Below are 22,296 nucleotides of genomic sequence, written 5' to 3'. Positions count from 1 at the left end.
GAAGTGACTAACACTTTCAATGGCAATCAGAACAGGAAAGGAAGGAAGGGAAAAGGGTGGGTGGGGATGGTTGCAGCTGAGGGTGGGTGGGGATGGTTGCATCTGCAGGGACAGGATGACAAAGCAGAATGCCGAAGATGGGACTGCACACAATATCTCAGTGAGTGCCACATATGTATACACACACATATGTATATCTGGGGTTAAGTAACATGTTTAAGGTAAGGAAACAGCAGAGCCAGGATCTACACTCAGGCTGTCCATCTCCAAAGTCAGGGCTTCCCATGCCCTGCTACACTTCACCCAACGTCAGGCTAAGAAGTGGAGAATTGATTACGAAGGCCAAGAGGGAGCCGCCACAGTTATAAGCGGGAATGACGGGATTCAACAAATGCTTGCAGAAGATGACTCTGGTGTCACGCGTACCCCATCAGCTTTGGGCAATTCCTACTTCCTTATTTTCTAATGAAGCCCCTTCTGGGGTGAGTAGGGGCAGACATGGTCCATTTGTAGCAGTCCCCAAGTGTTCCAGAGGAGCCCTGGACAGGCTCAGTCCCTCTGACAAACTCTCCAGCCTCCCACGCCCCTGGGGTGATTTATCAAAGCAGCGTCGACGCCTCTACCCAGCAGCCTGTGACCCAAGGCTGGCAGCTCAGGCTGGGGTTTTTAATTAGCCGAGAGAGGGAAGAGTCAGGCCCTTCAGGATGGAGAGAGAGAGACACCCCGACGGCTCATAAATCCAGATCCAGGGGTCCAGAGGCTGGCGTCTGGCACGGGGCAGGGAGGAGGGGAAGAACAGACTGACTGGCTAGCTTTTCAGCCTTTTTATGGTCTCCTTTGCTTTCTGGTTCAGATACTGCAGGGGATGGTGGGAAACTGTGCTGCATTTTACACAGCAACCCCTGGGGAGGCACCTTTCTCTAGCTTGGCTGTACGACCAAAACCCAGGGACCGTCATTTCTAGTTACATCTCTACTGCTCACTTGCTGTGCAATTTGAGACCAAAACTATAACACAAAAGCTTACAGGCTTTGGAGTCAGATGTGAGTTGAAACCTCTGCACTGTGATACTTATTTAAACTGTGACTCGAGCGAACTGCTTTTTTCTCTCTGGGCTTCAGTCTCCTCACCTACAAAGGCAGAAGATCTTGTGTGGCAAAGACTAAATGAGAACACAGGTAAAGTGCATGGCCTGTAATGGATGCTCAATAAATGACAGCTCTTTTTAAACGTATTTTCTTCTCTCTTGGCCTCAGTTTCCCCATGTGTAAAATGCAAAGTTGTGCCATATGACTTACAAGGGTTTTTCTAGCACTGATTTATTCTGGGTATTCTTAACTGGATGTACGTGTGTGCTTAGCCGCTCAGTCGTGTCTGACTCTTTGTGACCCTATGAACTGTAGCCCGCCAGGCTCCTCTGTCCTTTGAATTTTCCAGGTGAGAAATACTAAAGCAGGTTGCCACTTCCTCCTCCAGGGGATCTTTCCAACCCAAGGATGGAACCCACATCTCCTGCATCGATAGTTGGATTCTCTACCACTGGAGAGTCGGACACGACTGAGCGACTGAACTGAGCTGAACTGAGCCACCTGGGATACAAGAAGAGGAACCCAAATCTGGGAGGAGGGAGCTTCTCTAGGAAGGAGGTTGCAAATTTACTCCTTGCAGGGGTCCGGAGGCAGGGCTGGGGCTAAGATAAGGAAAAACCCTTGAGCAAGGCATATTTCGTGCCAGTGAAGTGAGACGGTTCTGAGAGTCAGAGCTACTGGCTGCCTCCATAGTGAGCGAGCTCCCTGCATCCAGAGAAAAGCAAAAGTTGGCCAACCTTCTGGAGCTGATGCTCTGAAAGAAATTTAAACATCGGGGGGAGGGGACCAGAACTTTTCCTTTAAGTTCCTTACCTGCACTGAAAATATGGCATAATGCTTGGCGGTATATAAACTTACCGTATTGCTCATCATTTAACTCTCACTACCCAGTGGGTAGGGACGACTAGCACCCACACCTTCAGTCAGGACACTCAAGATGCAGAGAGTGAAGTCACTTGCTCAAGATTGCACCCACAGAGAAGAGGCAGAGCAAGGCCAAGAGCTCTGGTGAACCTGACTCTCAAGCCCCTCTTTTTGTTTCACACCCGGGTTCCCACCTCTGATTCCACAACGGATGGCAGCCCCAGCCTGGCTGATATTGATTGCAGCCGTCCCTTCCTTCCTCCCCAGCCCCTGTCTCTGTCCCCCGACTGCTCCCCCACAAGTATTTACGCTGGGCTGCCTGGTAACAAACGGCTCGTTACCATGCGGAAGGCGACAGCCAGACGATTAGTGAAATTTGTTACCCATGCGTCTCCGAACAAAATTAAATTAAAAGTGCTGCTTCGCTGTCAAGATAAGGGCCAAGCTGCTGAGATAATTTTTCACTCTCAAACACTCAATTACCCAGTGAGGCTGGATCAGATACAATCAAAGGGGAAAAAAAGAAGAAAAAGGAAGGGAAAAAAACAAAAACAGAGGCAGGACCTCCAGGAACAGATGTAAGAGTTGTTATCACTCCCTCTGGCCAGAGATGTTAAAGAGGCTGTTGCCATGGTGATAGGGCTGGACCACACGAGGCAGGTAGGTGGGTGTGGCCTCTGACTACATCCTGTAATAAAGGAGATGCTCTCCATCCGCACTGCCCCTGCCTTAAGCCAGACAGTGTCATTTCTCACCTGAGTTATTGCAATAGTCTCCAACCTGCTCTCTCTCACCCCATCCCCGTCCCCCTCTTTCCCAGCTTCTACAAAAGCTAGAGTGACCTTTCTACCACATATCAAAACATCACTTCTCTGCTGAAATCCTTTGATGGCTTCCCATTGTCATCAGGATAAAGTCCAAAGCACCCAGCCAGTGTCGCCTCTAGCTGTCTGCTCCTGAAAGTTAATATTTCAATGAAACTAAGAAGACGTATCCTTCCTTCCCTTCTTCCTTGTTTTCAACAGAAATTATTTTGAGGTCTTACAGATGCCAGGCATTTTGCTTGACCCCACTCTATTCATCGTCCCTTCTGTATGAAGTCTTCCCCCCCCTTTTTCCCTTCAACAATTCCATCCTGTTTTTCAGAACTCAGCCTAAATGTTTCCCATGCCAGCATTTCTGCTCTGTTCCCACCAAGCTGGTCTGGTGCTCTTTCTCCATGCCATCATGGAATCCATCACCAGCCTTTATCACAGCCTTTTCATTCTACTGTAACTGCCCATCTGATCCTTTCCCCCACTGGACTGTGTGACACACAGGGCAAAGACCAGGCCTCACATGTCAACATCTCACTCTAAACTTCCTCAGCCATCAGCATACAACTCATAGTATGTTACCTTACATTTGCTAAAAACAAAACAGAAAGTGCTCTTCAATTAGAATCACAGAATTGTAGAGCCAAGAGGACACCATAAAATTTATAATCTATTTGACTGGGGCTTCCTTAGTGGTCCAGTGGTTAAGAATCTGCCTGCCAATGCAGGGGACATGGGCTCGATCCCTGGTCCAAGAATATCCTATATGCCACGGGTCAGCCAAGCCCATGCCCCACAGCTACTGAGCCCATGCTCAAGAGCCCGCTGCAACTCCCGAGCCACATGCCCAACTCCTGAAGCCTGCACACTCTAGAGACTGTGCTCTGGAACAAGAGAAACCACCGTGGTGGGAAGCCCTTGCATTACACCTAGAGGCAGCCCACAGGCAGCAACGAAGACCAAGCACAGCTGAAAATAAGCAAATAAATAAATCTATGTGATTATTGAAAGATTATAGGCAGAAGCGGAGGCCACTGAATTTGGCGTGGATCTGGTATTCTCCATTATATCTTGTTCACTCTGCCAGACTGAACATGTCTTGAGTGTATGGATCGTCAGTCTCACCAACGGAAGAGCTTTGATAAAAACTCAGAGATGCCCAGGCTCCACCTCAAACCTACTAAACAAAACTCTAGGTTGAAACCCAAAGGTAGGTCTCTGTTTTAAAAGCCCAAACATGTTACCCAAGTACATAGGGTTGGGAACCATGCTAAAAAAGGAAAGTAACTTTACTCAAAACACCATCCAAGGACAGAGTACAAAGAGATCACTCTCATGATCCAGGATCTGTTCCACCTGGATATTTAATTTTGATTCTTTTTTACCCTCTTTATTCTTCTCCATTAGATAAAGATGAATTGCATTCATGCCTCCAGGGTTGCCAAGCCAGACACACAGTGGTTTGAATGAACACGGGAAGAGGCATAGACAACATTTTCCAAGATTCCAAATGATCCTTGGAGATGGTTTGACCTAGTTACTTCATAGTAGTGTATAAAGAAGTGGGCAAGTTTATCCCTCACCTAGCATTTTCCAGGAACTGTGCTGAGTGCTTTACTTGCATTGTTCCATTTCAACCTCAAAACCACTCTTGGAAGAAACTGCAATTATGACTTTTACAAAGCTGAAAAAAACAGGAGCCAGTGGGTTAAATTGATCTTCCCAAGATCGCTCTGCAAAGATTCACAACCACCTGTTTATTTCTAAAGAACATGAGTTAACCATTGCACACTGATACAATTACCTCTAGCAAAACCACTCAATTCAAATTCCTTTAGAGAACAGGCAGAGTATTCACGATAAACATGATTCACCCACATATATTTTTTAAATGAACTGTTATGTTCGTCCTCTGAAGTAATCACTGTGGTTTATGAATTCTGCCCTTCTTAAAAAATCATTCTCAACAATTATTTGGCTGCATAATATTCCATCAGGTTGATGCACTGTAATTTGCTTAGCTATTTTTCTATTGTTGGACATTCAAGCTCATTCTAACTTTTCAATATTTCAGATTATGCTACAATGAGTATCTTCAGGTTTAGAAGCGTCATGAAAAATGAGTAGTGTCATGGAAAAAATATGGTCATGATATAATGTTGAGTAAAAAAAACACAAATGCAAATGTGTATGTTGATTACAGTTACAATGATGAGAAAAGATATATGCAAATGGGGATGAGAAAAAATGAAATAAGCTCTTTGAAGGTTCTTGTTTGTTTTTGTTTTCTTCTACTAGTATTATTACATGATTCTACATTGGTGAAAAATGATTAAAAAAACAAAACAATAAGCATACCATTCCCAATGTTGTTGAAGCACCTCAGTTCCTTGAGCATTTTCACAGTGGAGAGATGAGCTTAGAAGTCAGTGGTATTGACTCTTTCCATGGACAACAGCCAGAGGAGGAGCGTCTCAAAGGCTGGAACCATGTCTTTTTTCATTGGCCGAGCCATATGGCATGCAGTATCTTAGTTCCCTGACCAGGGATTGAACCCACACCCTCTGCAGTCAATGCATAGAATTGTAACCACTGGCCTACCAGGGAATTCTCTGAAGCCATGTTTCATTAACATGTCTTATGTCTTATTAACCCTTGATTTCCAAGAAAGCCATGCCGTTCCTGAAATCTATAATGTGTGTTCAGTGAATAAGAGCATAGAGTTTCAGAGCTTGAGGAGGCCTCAGATATAATTTACTCAAACACTACACCCTAGCTGAATGGATTGAGAGCCAAAGAGACTTGCCCAAGGTTCTCCAGCATCTGAGGGCAAGAACAAGTCTTGACCACGCTTTTCCCCAAATCTACTCTAATTAGAAGAGACAGATAGTTAGCAAATTTGCTCAACAGGAGCCACGAAGGAAGAGTCTTTTTTCCAGTCCAATACAGAATGGGTTTGACTCTGTGAACCTGAGTTAGTTTCAGATCTCCCCTGAATCCCTATGTTCTCTAGCCTCTAAGCTGTTCTCATGACAAATGCCTCAGAGCTGGGACATCTGTTTCCTCCCCATAGAGTGCCAGGTGGTTTGATTGTACCTGAGATGCTGAGAGAAGGACATTTCCAGCCTAGAATCCTTGACTGAGCAGAACGCCCTGGAACTCTTCTGTTGCCAGTCTACATCGCCCCCTAGCATAGCCAATTCCTCTTGCATCTTCATTTACCATCTAGTAGAGCTCTGAATTCTTCAATGACCTGCAAGACTCTCCCATGCCCTATACACCTTCTGTACATCCCCTCTTCTTAAACGGGGCTGGATCTATATATATGATGGGATATCACTCCATGATTAAACGATGTTATCTGAGAAAACTGAAAGGATTCTTTTTTCAGATATAATTAAAGTCCAGAAGCAGCTGACTGAGTTAATCATATAGGAGTTTACCCTGGGTGGGTCTGGCCAAATCACATGAGTCTGAAGAGATGCTCTCCAACAGCCCTTGAGGAAGCCATGCTGTGAACTGCCATGGGGGTGACCTGTAAGAACTGGGAATGGTCCTGCCCACAGCAGCTACAGAGCAGGCATGTCAGTCATGCGGGAAACAAATCTCCCCAACGACTACACGGGCTTGGAAGAAGGCCGTGAGCCTCAGCTGAGATCAAAGCCCTAAGCCGACGCCTCGATTTGAGACTCTGCGTAAAGAGCCTGAAAGTAACGTAACTGGACTGTTGAGCGGCAGAACTACTGTGGGATAATAAATGTATGTTGTTTGGAGCTGCTAAGTTTGTTCGCTAAGCAGAAACAGACAGTGATGCATAGCCACGGAGTGCTGACTCCTACTCCTTTTCCCCCATCAGACCTCTCCTGGGTGCAGAGCTGGCTGGCAGTGTCTGCATCTGGATGTCCTGCAGGCACCCCAAGGCAGCGGCTCTACAAACTCATCCATTCCCCCCCTCCTCGCCCCCTAAGCCTGCCACTCCCAGCTTCCCTGGCTCTGTGATGCTCTCCACCCCCCACACCAGAATCTAACCTGTGTCTTCAGCAGTCCTCACAGGCTCACCTTACAGCCAATCGGTCACCGACTCTAACTGTATTTTAACACGTCCTCAGAAGCTACTCCCCCCATGCTCCCCCAAAGGGCCCCCACCACTACCACAACAGTCTCCTTTATAACTGGTCTGCACCCCCTCCAGTTCTTCCTCCACTGTTGAGAGAGTGATCTTTTTTAAAACAGGCACAGGATGATGCAACTGTCTTCCAAAACCTTCCGGCACTCCCCATTTCACATAGATTCAAGTTCAGGCTCTCTCCTGCTCACTTGGACAGGTGTTTTCTGAAGCACATGGCCACCTGCCAGCTATCGTTAGGTTCCAGCATTACTATGGGCTCCTCAAAGATGCCTTTCGTGACTTTCCCCACGATCGGATGTACCCCTATATTTTCTTCGGAGGCATGTCTCACAGTGTGACGTGATATACACCTTTATGTGTTTATTCGTGAGGTCCTCCTTCTCTCCCCATTTCTCTCTAGCGAGATTCACGAGGGCAGTCCCCTGATTGGTCTGTTTGCCACTCTATACCCTATCCTTAGCGTACAGCCTCAACACCATTAGACACTTAGTAAACATTAGTTGATTCAATGAACGGAGAGACAAATGAACTTGACAATCAAAGTCTCTCTTGATCTGAGTCAGCTCACCCTTCCCGGCCTTGCTCAAATTATCTTCGTTCGTATACCTTGTGCTCTAGTGACATGGGGCTTCTCTGGTGGCTCAGATGGTAAAGAATCCGCCTTCAATGCAAGCGAGATGGATTCAATCCCTGGGTCAGAAAGATCCCCTGGAGAAGGGAATGGCAACCCACTCCAGTATTCTTGCCTAGAGAATCTCACGGACAGAGGAGCCTGGTGGACTACAGTTCATGGGGTCACAAAGAGTTGGACACAGCCGAGCAACTAACACTTTCACTAGTGACATATGACTCTGTCGGATTATCATGCAAATCCTGTAAAGTGGGATTCTTACCTCCATTTTATTTATTTATTTTAATTAAAAAAAGTTTTTTGGCCTCACCATGTGGCATGTGGAGTCTTAGTCCCCTGACCTGGGATTGAACCCATGTCCCTTTCAGTGGAAGTTCAGAGTCTTAATCCCCGAACTGTGAGGGAAGTCCCCTCACTTTCATTGTTTAGAAAAAGAAATTGAAACCTGGAAAGTCAACTAACTTGTCCAAGGTTGGGCATACACGCATCTCATAGCACGCTGGGCACACAGTCAGCAGTCAGAGCCAGTGGTTTCAGCTCTGTATCCGGGAAAGGGTTTGGGACTGCAAGGGAAGTGAAAGACAGAGTGCTCACGGCCGGGTGGGAAGCAGGGAGTCCCAATCCCTCAGCAGGAGGAAAGGGGGTTGGAGGGGGGGATCCTGCTGAGTCCAGCTGAAAAGCAAGAAAGCGAGGGAGACTGATTATTCCTTCTCGCCAGTGTAAGCAACTAAAACGACGTGTTTGCTTTATTGCCTTTGGTCTCCCATTTGATTCCTGACAGCTGCCTCCCTCCCTTGGACGCCAGGCGGTCAGGTGCTGAGCTGGCTGGCATCGCTGAGGAGGAGGAGAAAGAAGCACAATTTGAACAGTATTTCATGGACCGTCGTGAGTGTGGGGAGGGAGTTTTTGAAGCTGTCTGGCTCCCTCCACACATTCAAGGAATCCTGTTTTGCCAAGCCGCTTGATGTCTGCAGGTTGAAGACAGGTAGTCTGGGAGGGACCTTTAAGAGTGAAAACAATGGCAACAAAAAACCAACGTCTGTTTTCTCTGAGGTTTGAGGGAAGGGAGAGAAGAGAGACATTAGACGGGGGTTTATGAGCCTATAACAATTTCTGAATGCATACTTTTCTCTCACATCTTGTCAAACAGGGCCAAATGCAGGCATAGATCAAAGCTGCATTTCTGCATTTTACTGTTCTTTCAGTAAGAAAAATCCAAGCTCCCGATCTCATTTCTTCATGAGAGAAACCAGAATATCTCTAGAAAGCCTGCAGAGCCTGGTGAAACCTTCTGGAGGAAGGTATCTATATATCACAGATCACAAACTGCTAACTACCCAGGCAAGAGCTGGGCTTCCCCAGTGGCTCAGAGGTAAAGAACCCGCCTGCCAGTGCAGGAGCCACAGGAGATGCAGGTTCAATCCTGGGCTGGGAAGATCCCCTGGAGGATTCTTGCCTGGAGAACCCCATGAACAGAGGAGCCTGGCGGGCTACAGTCCATAGGGTCACAGAGAGTCAGACACGACTGAAGCGACTGAGCATGCACACACAGGGCAAGAGTTATGACAAGAGGGAAAGGGTTTAAAAGTCTGTAAGATTCTCCTAGAGGCTGATACTACGGTATGGTGACACCAGATTTGGGGAGCACGTGGAATGAGGCTCAAGACTCCATCCTGTAACTTACTGACTCTATGACCTTGGAGAAATTCCTCTGCCGGGTTTTACTGTCATTCTTTTGCATACAGAGACAAGGACAGTAAAAGATCACAGAGAATGGTTGGTGAATATGCAACAGACCTGGCAAAAAAGGGACAGTAAATGGTCCCTCTGAGTTTTCATTCCTCTTAGAACTGGGAGTCGAGTTCCTGGCATGGGAAAAGGGGCACACAATCAGTGGGAGGTAAGGCCACAATAAGAACAGGCATGGAGTATTAGCTACTAGGTCAGGGGAATTGTACAGCGTTTTTTTCTCAAATCTGGCCAAAAATTAGAATTGAAAGAGAATTTTATACCAGATCCCTTGGCCAGATATTCCCATATAATGTGTCTGAAATAACTAGTTTATTTAGAACTAGCTTCTTTCTTTTTTTTAGTTTTCCAAGTGATTCTGAGGTTTAATTAGGTCAGAGAACTGCCCTGCCTCTGACAGCCTTTCTGAACCACACAGCTGAGGACACCTGATCCACTGTCGGCTCCGACCTGACCCAGATCCTAGGACACAGCGGTCCTTCAAGCGGGTAACACCAGAGTCTCCATCCTCCTATGCAGGCCCTAAATATCCAGCCTCCCCAGCTGACCTTGTCTTCTGTTTCTGAAGAGAGATGCTCTGAGTCCAAATTTGCTTTGTCCCAGATCTAGTGCTCTGTCCTCTGGGAAAGATTCTGGATTGCTCAGACTATTTCTAGAAGAAAAATTCTTTGCCCTCTGGTTTGTATAATACTAATAGCTTATTTCTTACTTATTTAACAATGGGCTCCGAGGAGCAAAGGGAAGCCTGCATTGCACTGCTTGTCAATGCCCATGGATAAATACTTCTTCCACAGCTGCTTATAAGCTACTGATGTGACATCACTCACAGCGGAGCTGGAAATGATGAGTAATACCAGCTCTCACAACTGCTATGGGTTGGAGCCAGTGCAGCACTGGAAGGTCTCTTTGTCACATACTTTTTCCTCCCTGATCAAATAACAGGACCCCCAGCAATGGCGGTGCCCTGGGAGCGCTGGTCCTTATGGTGGCTGCCCCTCCCCGCCCCCCACCGGATACTGCAGTGACTTTCCAGTGTCCGAGCTACTTCTGACCAGCCCTATTTTTGGTCCTAGTTCCTCCCGGGCTGATGCTCTCTGGAGGGTTACAGAGTTCACAGCAGGATATTCTCAGGGGTCTGATCGGGCTTTCAGCACCAGCACAGACGTGGGAACCAACCCCCTCGGTACAGACCAGCACAGGCACTGTGGGATGCGCCACACACGCGTATCTGAAACATACAATGATCTGAGCAGATTCTGAGGTCAAAGAACTTAACTCCAAATATCAGCTCCCCTTACCTGGTGGTAATCTCAAGTAAGTGACCTCTCTAAGTCCCAGTTTCCACAGCTGAAAAAACAGAGGTAAGAACAATCCCTTCCCAGGAATTGCCCTGGCGGTCCCATGGTGAGGACTCTGCACTGCCATTACAGGGGACATGGGTTTGATTCCTGGTCGGGGAACTGAGATCCCACCAGCAGTTTGGTATGACCAAAAGGAAAAACAACGTCCCTTGGGACTGCCTTGGTGGTCCAGTAGTTAAGAACCCTTATCCCCTTGCAACACAGGGGACGTGGGTTCGGTCCCTGGTCGAGGAACTAAGATCCCACATACCCTAGAACAACTAAGCCCGTTCGCAGAATCCACTGAGCTCCAGTGCTCTGGAGTCCTTGCCCCACAACTAGAGAGCCTGCGTGCCACTGTGGCAGGCCTCGCCTGATGCAGCAAGGACCTGATGAAGCCAAATACACAGATATAATCCCTGCCTGTGATATTACTTGGAATTCTATAAGAAGGTTCATACAAAGAGCACAGACACGCATAGAGAGCATTCAGTAAATCAGGCATGGCTTGGCTTTGCTTTTCTTCTTTCTCCCTCCTTGTGCCTATGCTTCCATCATGACTGGTATTACTGAGAACTCAGAGGGCATCAAGTTCTACCTTACTGATTGACAGATAGGAAATTGAGGTCCAGGGCCTTGCTCAGTCCTCAGAATCAGACAAGGGTGCACCCGGTGTTGGAGGCCAAGGTCTAAGCCCTCCAGTAGCTTCACTACATTCTCTTGTGTGGCTCCTCCTCCTCTGTTCCTGCCTCCCTCCTTTTCTCACAAGCTCATGGGCACTACCTCTCCCTGGCACTCCGCCCGGTCCTAACCTGCTCTGCTTTCCCTCTGCCCAGGTCCACACTCTAGGATGCCTGTAAACCCACCGAGAGCTCTGATGCTTTCCTCTCTGGGGCTGCCATCTAATCCTTTGTCTTAAGCTCCAGTCATTCTGTCCTTAGTAGGGGTCCCTGTTGGTAGGGAGAGTAGGTCAGCTGGACAGAGGAGGTTGGCAGAAATAAGGACCCTGGAGCCTTGCTTCTGTCTCCAAGGCACCCCGCCACACACCCGAGACCCCAGGACCATCTGTTCCATGTCCCTCCACAGCCTGGGTTTGTAGTGCTCTTCCCAGGTTACTCTAGCTACACAGGCTTACAGGATGATTAAACACCAATTGCTCTGTCTTCAGTGTTTACACTTTTCCGAGCAGCAGGTCCTAGAGGTGTAACCTGCAGGCTGGAAGAGGACACCCTGCAGATGTCCCAGGGAAAGAGGCTGTCCTTAGCTAAGGACAAGGATGGGAAGAAAGAAAATCATGTCACAACATCCCAAGAGGCCAGGCCCACCAAGTCTACGTTCTAACCTAAAATGTTCTTTTTCCCACCTCGAAGCAAGACCAACTTGCAGACCAACACATTGGAAAAAGGCCACGGAGCTGTGCCTAGCTCAAGCCAGTCATTTGCTGTGCTTAACTGATTACCACTTAGTGAACACTGACCATGTGGTAGGTATGCTCTGCTAAGCATGTCCTTTGCATACTTTACTTCCTTTAAGCCCTGCAAAAAGCCTAAGGAAGAGTAGAAGGACTAATTTCAGACTTGTTTTCCTTTACCCAAGGGAAACTGAGGCTCAGAGAAGGAAAGTGACTCAGCCTAAGCCACACAGCTAGGGAACAGCAGAGCAAGGATCTGGACCCCTGAGTGCTGATTCTGAAACCCCATGATGTGGTGAGAAATGCTGGGTAAAGGATGGGATCAGTGTCCCAATGGTCAGGGCATGGCCCCTGCTTATTTCCCCAGCCCAGCCGCCATCATTCTCAAATCCACAGCCTTCACTCTACCCAGCGACTGGCATCTCTCTCATCCCCAGCCCCAGACACCATGCACCTCTGCTCTCATACTCAGCAGGTACCGTTCTGTTGATGTTCAGCTTTCACTCTGCTCCGTTCCCATTTCCTGGAATCTCTGCTCTATCTGGGCATTCTCAGATTATATTTCAGAACAGTCTCCTTCCCTCAATTCCCAAAGGCCTCCTCTTCTGTAGATGTGGCTTGAACTTTCCCTTACTTGTCCACTTACTCTAAAACACAATTGAACTATGTGTGTGTGTGTGTGTGTGTGTGTTAGCAGGGGAAAATCAAAACTAAAAAAATTCACACATCAGACTTCCTTGGCTGTTCAGCGCTTAAGACTCTGGGCTTCCAGTGCAGGGGGTGCAGGTTCGATTCCCAGTCGGGGAACAAAGATCCCACAGGCCGCGCTATGCGGCCAAAAAAAAAAAAAAAAAAGGAAAAGTAACTCACACATCCATACAAAGCTTTGCTTACAATTCAAGAGTTCTTATCACTACAGAAAAGCTCAGCTTAAGGATCATCAAATTAAACCAAGAAACTAAAACAAAAACCAAGCAAACCCAGGGAGCATTCACATCCTGTTCTCTTTGCCCGGGAACTAAGCACCGAAGCTTAGCGGGAAGCGTATGCATTTGGGAACGAGATAACCTGGGTTTCTAGCACTGGCTGAGCACTGGAGAGAGAGAGAGACTTGCCCAAGGCCCCATGGCCACCTGCGCAGAACTGGGCTGGGAGGTTCTTGCCAGGCACTTGTGCTGCTGGAATCAGCGGCAGCTTACACTCTGTCTCCTGCTCAGCGCTGTGCCCGGGGCTGGACACACCATCTGCACTTTTCATCTGGACCTTCAGTTACACACGCGCTTACCCTCATCAGCGTCACTCCTCTGTGGGAGCTGCATCCCCCTCCCAAGGAGGTTATAACCACCTTGGGGCTGGGAGCCCAGGTCCTGCTGCCCAGAAACACGCTTGGTCAGGTTGTTCAGTCCCTAGACATAGGTTAGACTACAACGAGCTTCAGACTCAACAGGAGCTATAAATATCTTTGTTTTGCAAAACTTAGGAAAACTGAGGCCCCAAGAGGGCAATTGCTGGCCGAGGGGTCACTGAGTGAGTGAGTGGCAGGGCTACAGACTTCACCACTCATCTCCTGACAGGGAGTCTGCGTCCTCTGCTCGGGCCACCTCTCCTTAATTAAGGTGCAATTGGGACAAGCAGGAAGCTACCACCTCCAACCACCTCATTAGTTAATGCTATCAAACACCTAAACAAGTGGTGGACTGATTAGTTATTTACTTGACCCAACACAGAACTCTGCTTGACAAAGCCACTCCCTTAGGCAGCAGGACCATGAACGGCATGAGATCAGATTCCTTTCACAAAACGTGGGATCGCACTCCTGCTTCCTGGACCAGTCCTATAGTTACCTGTATGATGGGGATGTTTAGGGTAGGGGGTCAGCAAACTGTAAGGTCACTGGTGAAATCTGGACCAGCATCCGTTTTTGGAAATAAAGTTTGATTAGGACACATATTGGAGAAGGCAATGGCACCCATTCCAGTACTCTTGCCTGGAAAATCCCACGGACAGAGGAGCCTGGTAGGCTGCAGTCCATGGGGTCGCTAAGAGTCGGACATGACTGAGCGACTTCATTTTCACTTTTCACTTTCATGCATTGGAGAAGGAAATGGCAACCCACTCCAGTGTTCTTGCCTGAAGAATCCCAGGGATGGAGGAGTCTGGTGGGCTACCATCCATGGGGTTGCACAAAGTCGGACACGACTGAAGTGACTTAGCAGCAGCAGGACACATGTACGTTCATTCCTTTATGTATTGTCTATGGCAGCTTTCAAGGTACAGAGGTAGCATTAAGTAGTCCCAATGGTGACTGTACATTCTGCAAAGCTGAAAATGTTCAGTGCTTCACCATTTACAGATAAAGGTTGCTGACTCTTGATTCAGGAAATCCCACCATCTAATATGTTTATATTTTGATATAATACAAGTCCGTGAGGGCAGGGCTTTTAAAACTTGTTTGGTTTCTGTCACCATGGCCTAGAACATGGTCAGACACATAGTTGGTGCTTGACAAATAGCTGAGATATTGTGGGAAGTGGGGAGGAAAGCAGGGAGAAAGGCTTCACTAGAAAGTGTTGAAAAAAGCAAGGGAGAGGCTAGAAGAGGCAGTAAGTAGAGAGAAGGAAAACAGTGAAGACACAGAAGAGAACACAAAATGAAATGGACAATGTATGGGAAAAACCACTACAATATTGTAAAGTAATTAGCCTCCAATTAAAATAAATTAATTAAAAAAAAAGACGGAGGAATGAGAAGAATGCAGTGAAAGATGACGAAGGGAAGAAGAGAGGAAAGGGAAAGGGGAGAGGAAAAAAAAAAAAGAGAGAGACGAAAACAAGCAAGCAAACAGAACCAGAATACAGACGAGGAGGAGGAGGAGGAGGAGGTGGTGGGAACCAGAGCAGGCGTGAGAGGCCTGGCTGAGAGGCCTGGCTGTCAGCAACAGTAGGGAGGAGAGGGACGGAGCTGCGTTGGCACTGACCAGGCAGGAGGGCTGGGAAGGAAGGTGTGTGTGTTTCTGGGGGGCGGTGGGCAGTGCATCACAGCCCTGGCATTCTCACCATCCGGAAGACACAGCCCAGTCTCTCGGAGGGTATGAAGCCCCTGGGCCATATTCTTTATCTCAAGTCCTGTGGCTTGCTTTTGATTTTGTTTTTGAACTCCGATTTATAAGGGACACACTCAATGAAAGATGTCTTCCCAATTAGCTGTAAATAGCCCAGTTCTTTGGAGAAGACTCAATGACTTCCCCAGCCCTAATTCTGGCTGTCATACTGGGGGAGGGAGAAGACAGGTCAAGAATCATCCATCACCAGCTTCTAAGTCTCCACTGCAGCAGATTCCAGAGGGCTGAGGCATGGAAAGAGTGAGAGCTAAGTGTATTCTGGTGTCTGCAGAGTCTGAGATACCTCTCCAGGTGCTGTGTCCAGGGAGACATTCCCCTTAGGGGGCCTTTTCCGTGAAAGGCACCAGGGGTAAGGAGATACAGAAAACAACAGTGAAAACTGCATGGACATTAATAAGGCCCACCTTTCATGGCTAAATACTCCACTGCATCTGTATGTGTGTATACATACATACATACACGACACATCTTTACCCACTCCTCTGCTGACGGACATTTACGTCGCTTCCATGCCATGGCTATTGTAAACAGTGCTGATATGAACACTGGGGTATACTTATGTTTTCAGATTACAGTTTTCTGCAGATATATGCCCACGAGGGGGATGGCTGGATCATAAATTGCCAGTCCCTTGGTCGTCTCTGACTTTTAGATCCTATGGATGCTAGCCTGCCAGACCCCTCTGCCCATGGGGTTCTCCAGGCTGGATTACATGGAAGTCCTATTTTTAGTAGGAGGGATAAATTCAGAGATTGGGGTTGACATATACATACTACTATCTGCAACACAGACTAATAAGAACCTACTATAGAGCACAGAGAGTTCTGCTTAGTTCTCTGGAATGACCTACACGGAGTAGCATCTGAAAAAAGAGTGGATACATAGATACACACAGAATTCATTCTGCTGAACACCTGAAACTAATACAACATTGTAAATCAACTATACGGCAGTAAGAATTAATTAAAACAAAACAAAAAATAATACCTGAGCAAAATGGCTGTCTGAGGAGGCCTTACAAATAGCTGTGAAAAGAAGAGAAGTGAGAAGCAAAGGAGAAAAGGAAAGATATACTCATTTGAATGCAGAGTTCCAAAGAATAGCAAGGAGACGTAAGAAAGCCTTCCTCAGTGATCAATACAAAGAAATAGAGGAAAACAATAGAATGGGAAAGACTAGAGATCTCTTCAAGAAAATTAGAGATACCAAGGGAACATTTCATGAAAAGATGGGCTTGATAAAGGACAGAAATGGTATGGACCTAACAGAAGCAAGAGATATTAAGAAGAGGTGGCAAGAATACACAGAAGAACCATACAAAAAAGATCCTCATGACCCAGATAATCACGATGGTGTGATCACTCACCTAGAGCCAGACATCCTGGAATGTGAAATAAAGTGGGCCTTAGGAAGCATCACTACAAAGCTAATGGAGGTGATGGAATTCCAGCTGAGCTATTTTAAATCCTAAAAGATGATGCTGTGAAACTGCTGCACTTAATATTTCAGCAAATTTGGAAAACTCAGCAGTGGCCACAGGACTGGAAAAGGTCAGTTTTCATTCCAATCCCAAAGAAAGGCAATCCCAAAGAATGCTCAAACTACCACACAATTGCACTCATCTCACACACCAGTAAAGTAATGCTCAAAATTCTCCAAGCCAGGCCTCAGCAATATGTGAACTGTGAACTTCCTGATGTTCAAGCTGGTTTTAGAAAAGGTGGAGGAACCAGAGATCAAATTGCTAACATCCGCTATATCATCGAAAAAGCAAGAGACTTCCAGAGAAACATCTATTTCTGCTTTATTGACTATGTCAAAGCCTTTGACTGTGTGGATCACAATAAACTGCAGAAAATTCTGAAAGAGATGAGAATACCAGACCACCTGACCTGCCTCTTGAGAAAGCTATATGCAGGTCAGGAAGCAACAGTTAGAACTGGACATGGAACAACAGACTGGTTCCAAATAGGAAAAGGAGTATGTCAAGGCTGTATATTGTCACCCTGCTTATTTAACTTCTATGCAGAGTACATCATGAGAAATGCTGGGCTGGAAGAAGCACAAGCTGGAATCAAGATTGCTGGGAGAAATATCAATAACCTCAGATATGTAGATGATACCACCCTTATGGCAGAAAGTGAAGAACTAAAGAGCCTCTTGATGAAAGTGAAAGAGTAGAGTGAAAAAGTTGGCTTAACATTCAACATTCAGAAAATTAACATCATGGCATCCGGTCCCATCACTTAATGGCAAATAGATGGAGAAACAGTGGAAACATTAGTTGACTTTATTTTTATGGGCTCCAAAATCACTGCAGATAGTGATTGCAGCCATGAAATTAAGAGAGGCTTACTCCTTGGAAGGAAAGTTATGACCAACCTGGACAGCATATTAAAAAGCAGAGATGTTACTTTGTCAAAAAGGTCCATCTAGTCAAGGCTATGGTTTTTCCAGTGGTCATGTATGGATGTAAGAGTTGAACTATAAAGAAAGCTAAGTGCAGAAGAATTAATGCTTTTGAACTATGGTGTTGGAGAAGACTCTTGAGAGTCCCTTGGACCGCAAGGAGATCCAACCAGTCCATCCTAAAGGAGATCAGTCTTGTGTGATCATTGTAAGGACTGATGCTGAAGCTGAAACTCCAATACTTTGGCCAACTGATGAGAAAAGCTGACTCATCTGGGAACACCCTGATGCTGGGGAAGATTGAGGGCAGTAGGAGAAGGGGATGACCGAGGATGAGATGGTTGGATGGCATCATGGACTCAATGGACGTTGAGTTTGGGTAAACTCCGGGAGTTGGTGATGGACAGGGAGGCCTGCTGTGCTGTGGTTCATGGGGTTGCAAAGAGTCAGACACGACTGAGCAACTGAAACGAACTGAACTATTTTCCCTTAGCATCTACCAGGCACCATGATACTTTTTAATGCAACAGAAGAAAATTCATCTCCAAATCTATGAGGCAGGTCCAAGGCCCATTACACAGAGGAGATAACTGAGGGATACGATAGGTAGATAACTTGCCCAAGGCTCAAGGCACCCAGAGAAGCAACATGATCTGTGCCCTTGACTGTCCATCATGTATGGGTGGAATCCTTTTATGCAATTTGGGGGACTAGGGAGCATAGATGGCCACATACCTAGATTAGTTGCCGTTATGTTCACGAGGGAACCTCCATCCTCTCCAGGGCGTGCTCCAAGCTCATGGATATGCCCTTAATCACTTGCTGGGAATACATGCTTGCACCCTAAATTCCCTCCAAGGTTGCAATCTTGAACTTGCTACTTTGTTGTCCTTAAAAAGCACTCATGGTTGAGGAATTATATTCCCAGGTGATGGCCTGAAATGTGCTCTATTTGAGAGCATATTTTACCACAGTGAGCCGTGGACCTCAAAGCACATTTTACCACAGCGAAATCTGCACATTTTACACACAGTGAAAGCACATTTTACCACAGTGAACCTTGGACCTCAGCCACAAGGTCTAAGCCCTGTAACGGGTCCTGCCTCAGCATTTTCATGTCTTCTTACATTGAGTGTCATCTTGAGAAAAAAATTATGCATTCAAGCATCAATACCGATTCTCTCTGTAGAAAACACAAAACATTGTCTAGAGAGTTGCAGGGAGTCCTGTTTACAGGAACCAACAGGAGAACTCCGTCTGGTCTCTGTATCAGGTAAATAGGATCTCCCGGGCCAGTGCTGGTTTTACCCACTCAGACTCTGTGCATCTTACTGCTGAGCATGTTCCATTTTGCAGTTTGGTTGCTAAGAATCTCTGAGTTAAGCTGTCAGCCCCTTAGAATACGCAACACAGCATGGCGCAAATTACCGAGCAGACATCTGAGCGGAGTCGGAATCAGTTTCCTTACTCTGATTTTCCTTTCGATTTGATTTTTTATTGTGATGGATTAAAAAAAGAAACGCATAAACTTACAAAACCATCTCCGAATCCTCTGAGGACTGGGGCAAGACAGAGAAAAATAGAGAATGGGTAGACAGGGTATCGGATGCCAGGTTCAGGATTAACTGGACCGGGACCAGGTTGAAGAATAAGATTTAGAGTCTGTCATGAAGCACAAAAGCTGCTTCCCAGATTTCCCCCTACAAACCCTGGTTTGGGAACCTTCTCCTGGATTCTGTTACCTTTGCTGCGGCGACGGCTGCGGTACTGCTCCGTGTAGAATGTCAGCTGCGTTTCATCGTCTGCCTCTGACCCGGACGTCCCCTTGGTTCTCCCAAAGCTGATGCCCCCTGTGCAAGAAGCACAATCCATCAGTCACTGCAGGCCTCCAGAAGTGAAATCCCCCATCCATCCCGAAGACCAGCAACCCCACCCCCAAGTGACCCAAGTCTCTGTAAATCCCAAGTGATCCAGGAGTTGGCATGATTTATGAAAGGAGTTCAGGCTCTGCAGTGAGGCGGGCCTGGGTTCTCACCACGGCTTGGCAGCCTCGGGGCTGTGTGACCTTGAGGAGATGCCTCCCTTTTCTGAGTCCTGGGTCCTTTCTTTCTAAAGTAGGGGAAAAGCTATTAATCTTGTGGGGTTGCTTTGAAGATTAAAGGAGGTACGACGTGTAAACTCCCTGGTCCTGGGTGGGTACCAGGTAACTGATAGGCGCACTGCTGCTTTGAATGATAGATCTGCCTCTAAAAAAGCATTCCAGGTGACTAAATTTCACACACACATTTCAGTCCAGTGCTTACTCTACGCCAGGCCCAGAGCCAGACTCAGGGGAAACAAAGAGAGATACCGCCTGGTCCTTGCCAGCCAGGGGATCATAAGCTAGTCATGGGGACAAATGGATCCTAAGGAGCCTTTAACCTAATTCATGGCCATGTTTCCCACACAGTGAGATGCTGGGAATACAGGAGAGAGCAATTCATCCCAACACGGAGGACCTGGGAAGGCTTTATGGGCAGGGGGTAGATTTAGGGCAGGGCTGGAAGGATGGATGGGCTTCAGGAGCAGAAACTGGATGTGGGAGGAGGGGTAAGAGCTGGAGCATCCCTGGCGGGGGAGGGGAGTGTGGGTGGGAGGAGGAGGCGCTGCAGCAGAGTGCTGGCTGGGCAGGGTCTGCCGGTGCCCCCCAGGGGAAGCCCCGAGTGCCACACTGAGCACCCTGGAGCTTAATTTGGGATGTCACGGAAGGTTCAAGAGGGAATGCAGACTGTGCTTTAAGCACGAAGTGTCAAGTGCTGTGTGATGAGCTTTGCAGTCATCATCTCACCCCAAATTCAAAGCCCTCTTGGGAGGGAAGCATCATGACACCCACCTGACAGATGAAGGAACCAGGGTCCAGAAAAGGAAAGTGATCTGAGAACAGGGAGTGAAGTCAGACTTGGTATGTGGGTGTGACTGATGGCCAAGCTCAAGTTTTTAACCAGTGTCGCATCGCCTCTCAGTGTAACGCTCTGTAAAATGGGAACAAAATGGAATACATGTCCTGCTCCTTCCTGGAGGCAGTGTGTTGCAATGGACGGAGGAAAGAAAGGGACATGAACATCTGATCACTGTTCCCATGTGTCTTTAGCCACGAGCTGCCCCTGCCCTTTAGCACAAATCCCCCCAATTCCCAGCAACTAAGAGCTGGACCTGAAGACAGCAGGGGACCCCAGAGTCAACCAGATGCAATTCCCCCATGTAAGGGCTCTTTTTCGAAATGGAGTTGGCAGAAGCCCCACAGAGATTCTGGAAGCAGTAGAAGAACAGAGGTCTCAGAGGCCAGTAGGCTGTTAAAACTGCCATTAAAATATTTTACTGTTATAGAAAAGGGAAGAAGGAAGGAAGGAGGAAGGGGGGGAGGGGGGCAGAGAGCTGGAAGGAGGGAGAGAGAAAGAGGGTCTTTGGTTCACCCACACATAATGTTTGGCCAAGGGGAAAATGAGGGCATGAGACGAAATAGCTGCCTTATGGACAGGAAGCATCTGTCACGCTTCCTGCTGTGTTTGGGCGGCAGAGAAAAAGGAAGGGATTTGCCTGTCAGGACTCTACCCCATGCCCTTTAATGCCACTGCAGTAGTTTTAACCATCCCAGCTAAACCCTCTCTCCCTTCCTCTCTCCTCTTCTTTCTCATCTTTGCTCCTTTCCCAAACAAATGGCATGTTATGGTGAATGGGGCAAGACAGGCTTCAGGCAGGAGTCTTTCGTACTGGGACAGCCTAGCTGTGATGGGGGCAGCGGGAAGTGGAGGCTGGAACAGTCACCAGGCAATAGTAAGAAAAGCCAACCCTTCCGTAGCACTGGCTCTCTGCCGGGCACAGTTCTAAACCCTTGGCTTGCATTGCCTTGTTTAATCTTTGCAATAACCCTAGGAAGTAGGTCGGAGAAGACAATGGCACCCCACTCCAGTACTCTTGCCTGGAAAATCCCATGGATGGAGGAGCCTGGTAGGCTACAATCCATGGGGCCACGAAGAGTTGGACACGACTGAGCGACTTCACTTTCACTTTTCACTTTCATGCATTGGAGAAGGAAGTGGCAACCCACTCCAGTGTTCTTGCCTGGAGAATCCCAGGGGCAGTGGAGCCTGGTGGGCTGCCATCTATGGGGTCGCACAGAGTTGGACACAACTGAAGCGACTTAGCAGCAGCAGCAGAAAGTAGGTGAATACTTTCCTTCCCATTTTAATGGGTGAAGAAATGAAGGCAGGAGGAAATTTAGTAATCTGCCCAGGGTCACACAGCTGGGAAGTTGTAGACCCACAATTCAAATCCAGCTGGTGGCTGCCATCTCTTTCCCTGGTCCCTAGGCTGATGTACAATAAAATATGAGTAAAGATTTCATTTAATGTCCACAGTCATCCCTGTAAGGAAGGCATTATGAACCTTGTTTTGCAGATGAATAAGCCATTCCTCAGAGAGGTGATGAGAGGTGCTGAGTGAGGGAGCTGGAGTGAAACGAGGTCTGCCTGCAAAGCCTGCCTCACAGCTAACCTCATGTGGGGAAGTGCATGTGTTTGTGTGTGCATGTGAGTGTGTGCATGTGAGTGTGTGCATGTGTGTGTGGTGTGTGCATGTGTGTGAGTGTGCACATGTGTGTGTAGTGTGTGCATGTGTGTGTGCATGAGTGTGAGTGTGTGTGGTGTGTGCATGTGTGTGGTATGCATGTAAGTGTGTGTGTGTGGAGTGTGCGTGTGAGT

General features: G+C 47.3%; 1 protein-coding gene across 3 annotated transcripts in view; it reads right to left on the bottom strand.

Annotated features, from left to right (window-relative positions):
* Positions 1 to 22,296, bottom strand: part of ASTN2 (astrotactin 2) — a 1,044,864-nt gene that overhangs the window by 671,303 nt on the left and 351,265 nt on the right. For all 3 annotated transcript variants that reach the window (XM_070375013.1, XM_070375014.1, XM_070375012.1), the window contains one exon: positions 19,300 to 19,407. In XM_070375013.1, the coding sequence (XP_070231114.1) occupies positions 19,300 to 19,407 (108 nt within the window). The remainder of the gene's footprint in view (positions 1 to 19,299; positions 19,408 to 22,296) is intronic.

This window comes from Bos mutus, chromosome 8 (assembly GCF_027580195.1).
Source record: "Bos mutus isolate GX-2022 chromosome 8, NWIPB_WYAK_1.1, whole genome shotgun sequence".
In the NCBI taxonomy this organism is placed as follows: domain Eukaryota; kingdom Metazoa; phylum Chordata; class Mammalia; order Artiodactyla; family Bovidae; genus Bos; species Bos mutus.
The sequence above is the reverse complement of the archived record's forward strand: the minus strand, read 5'-3'. Positions and strand labels throughout refer to the sequence as shown.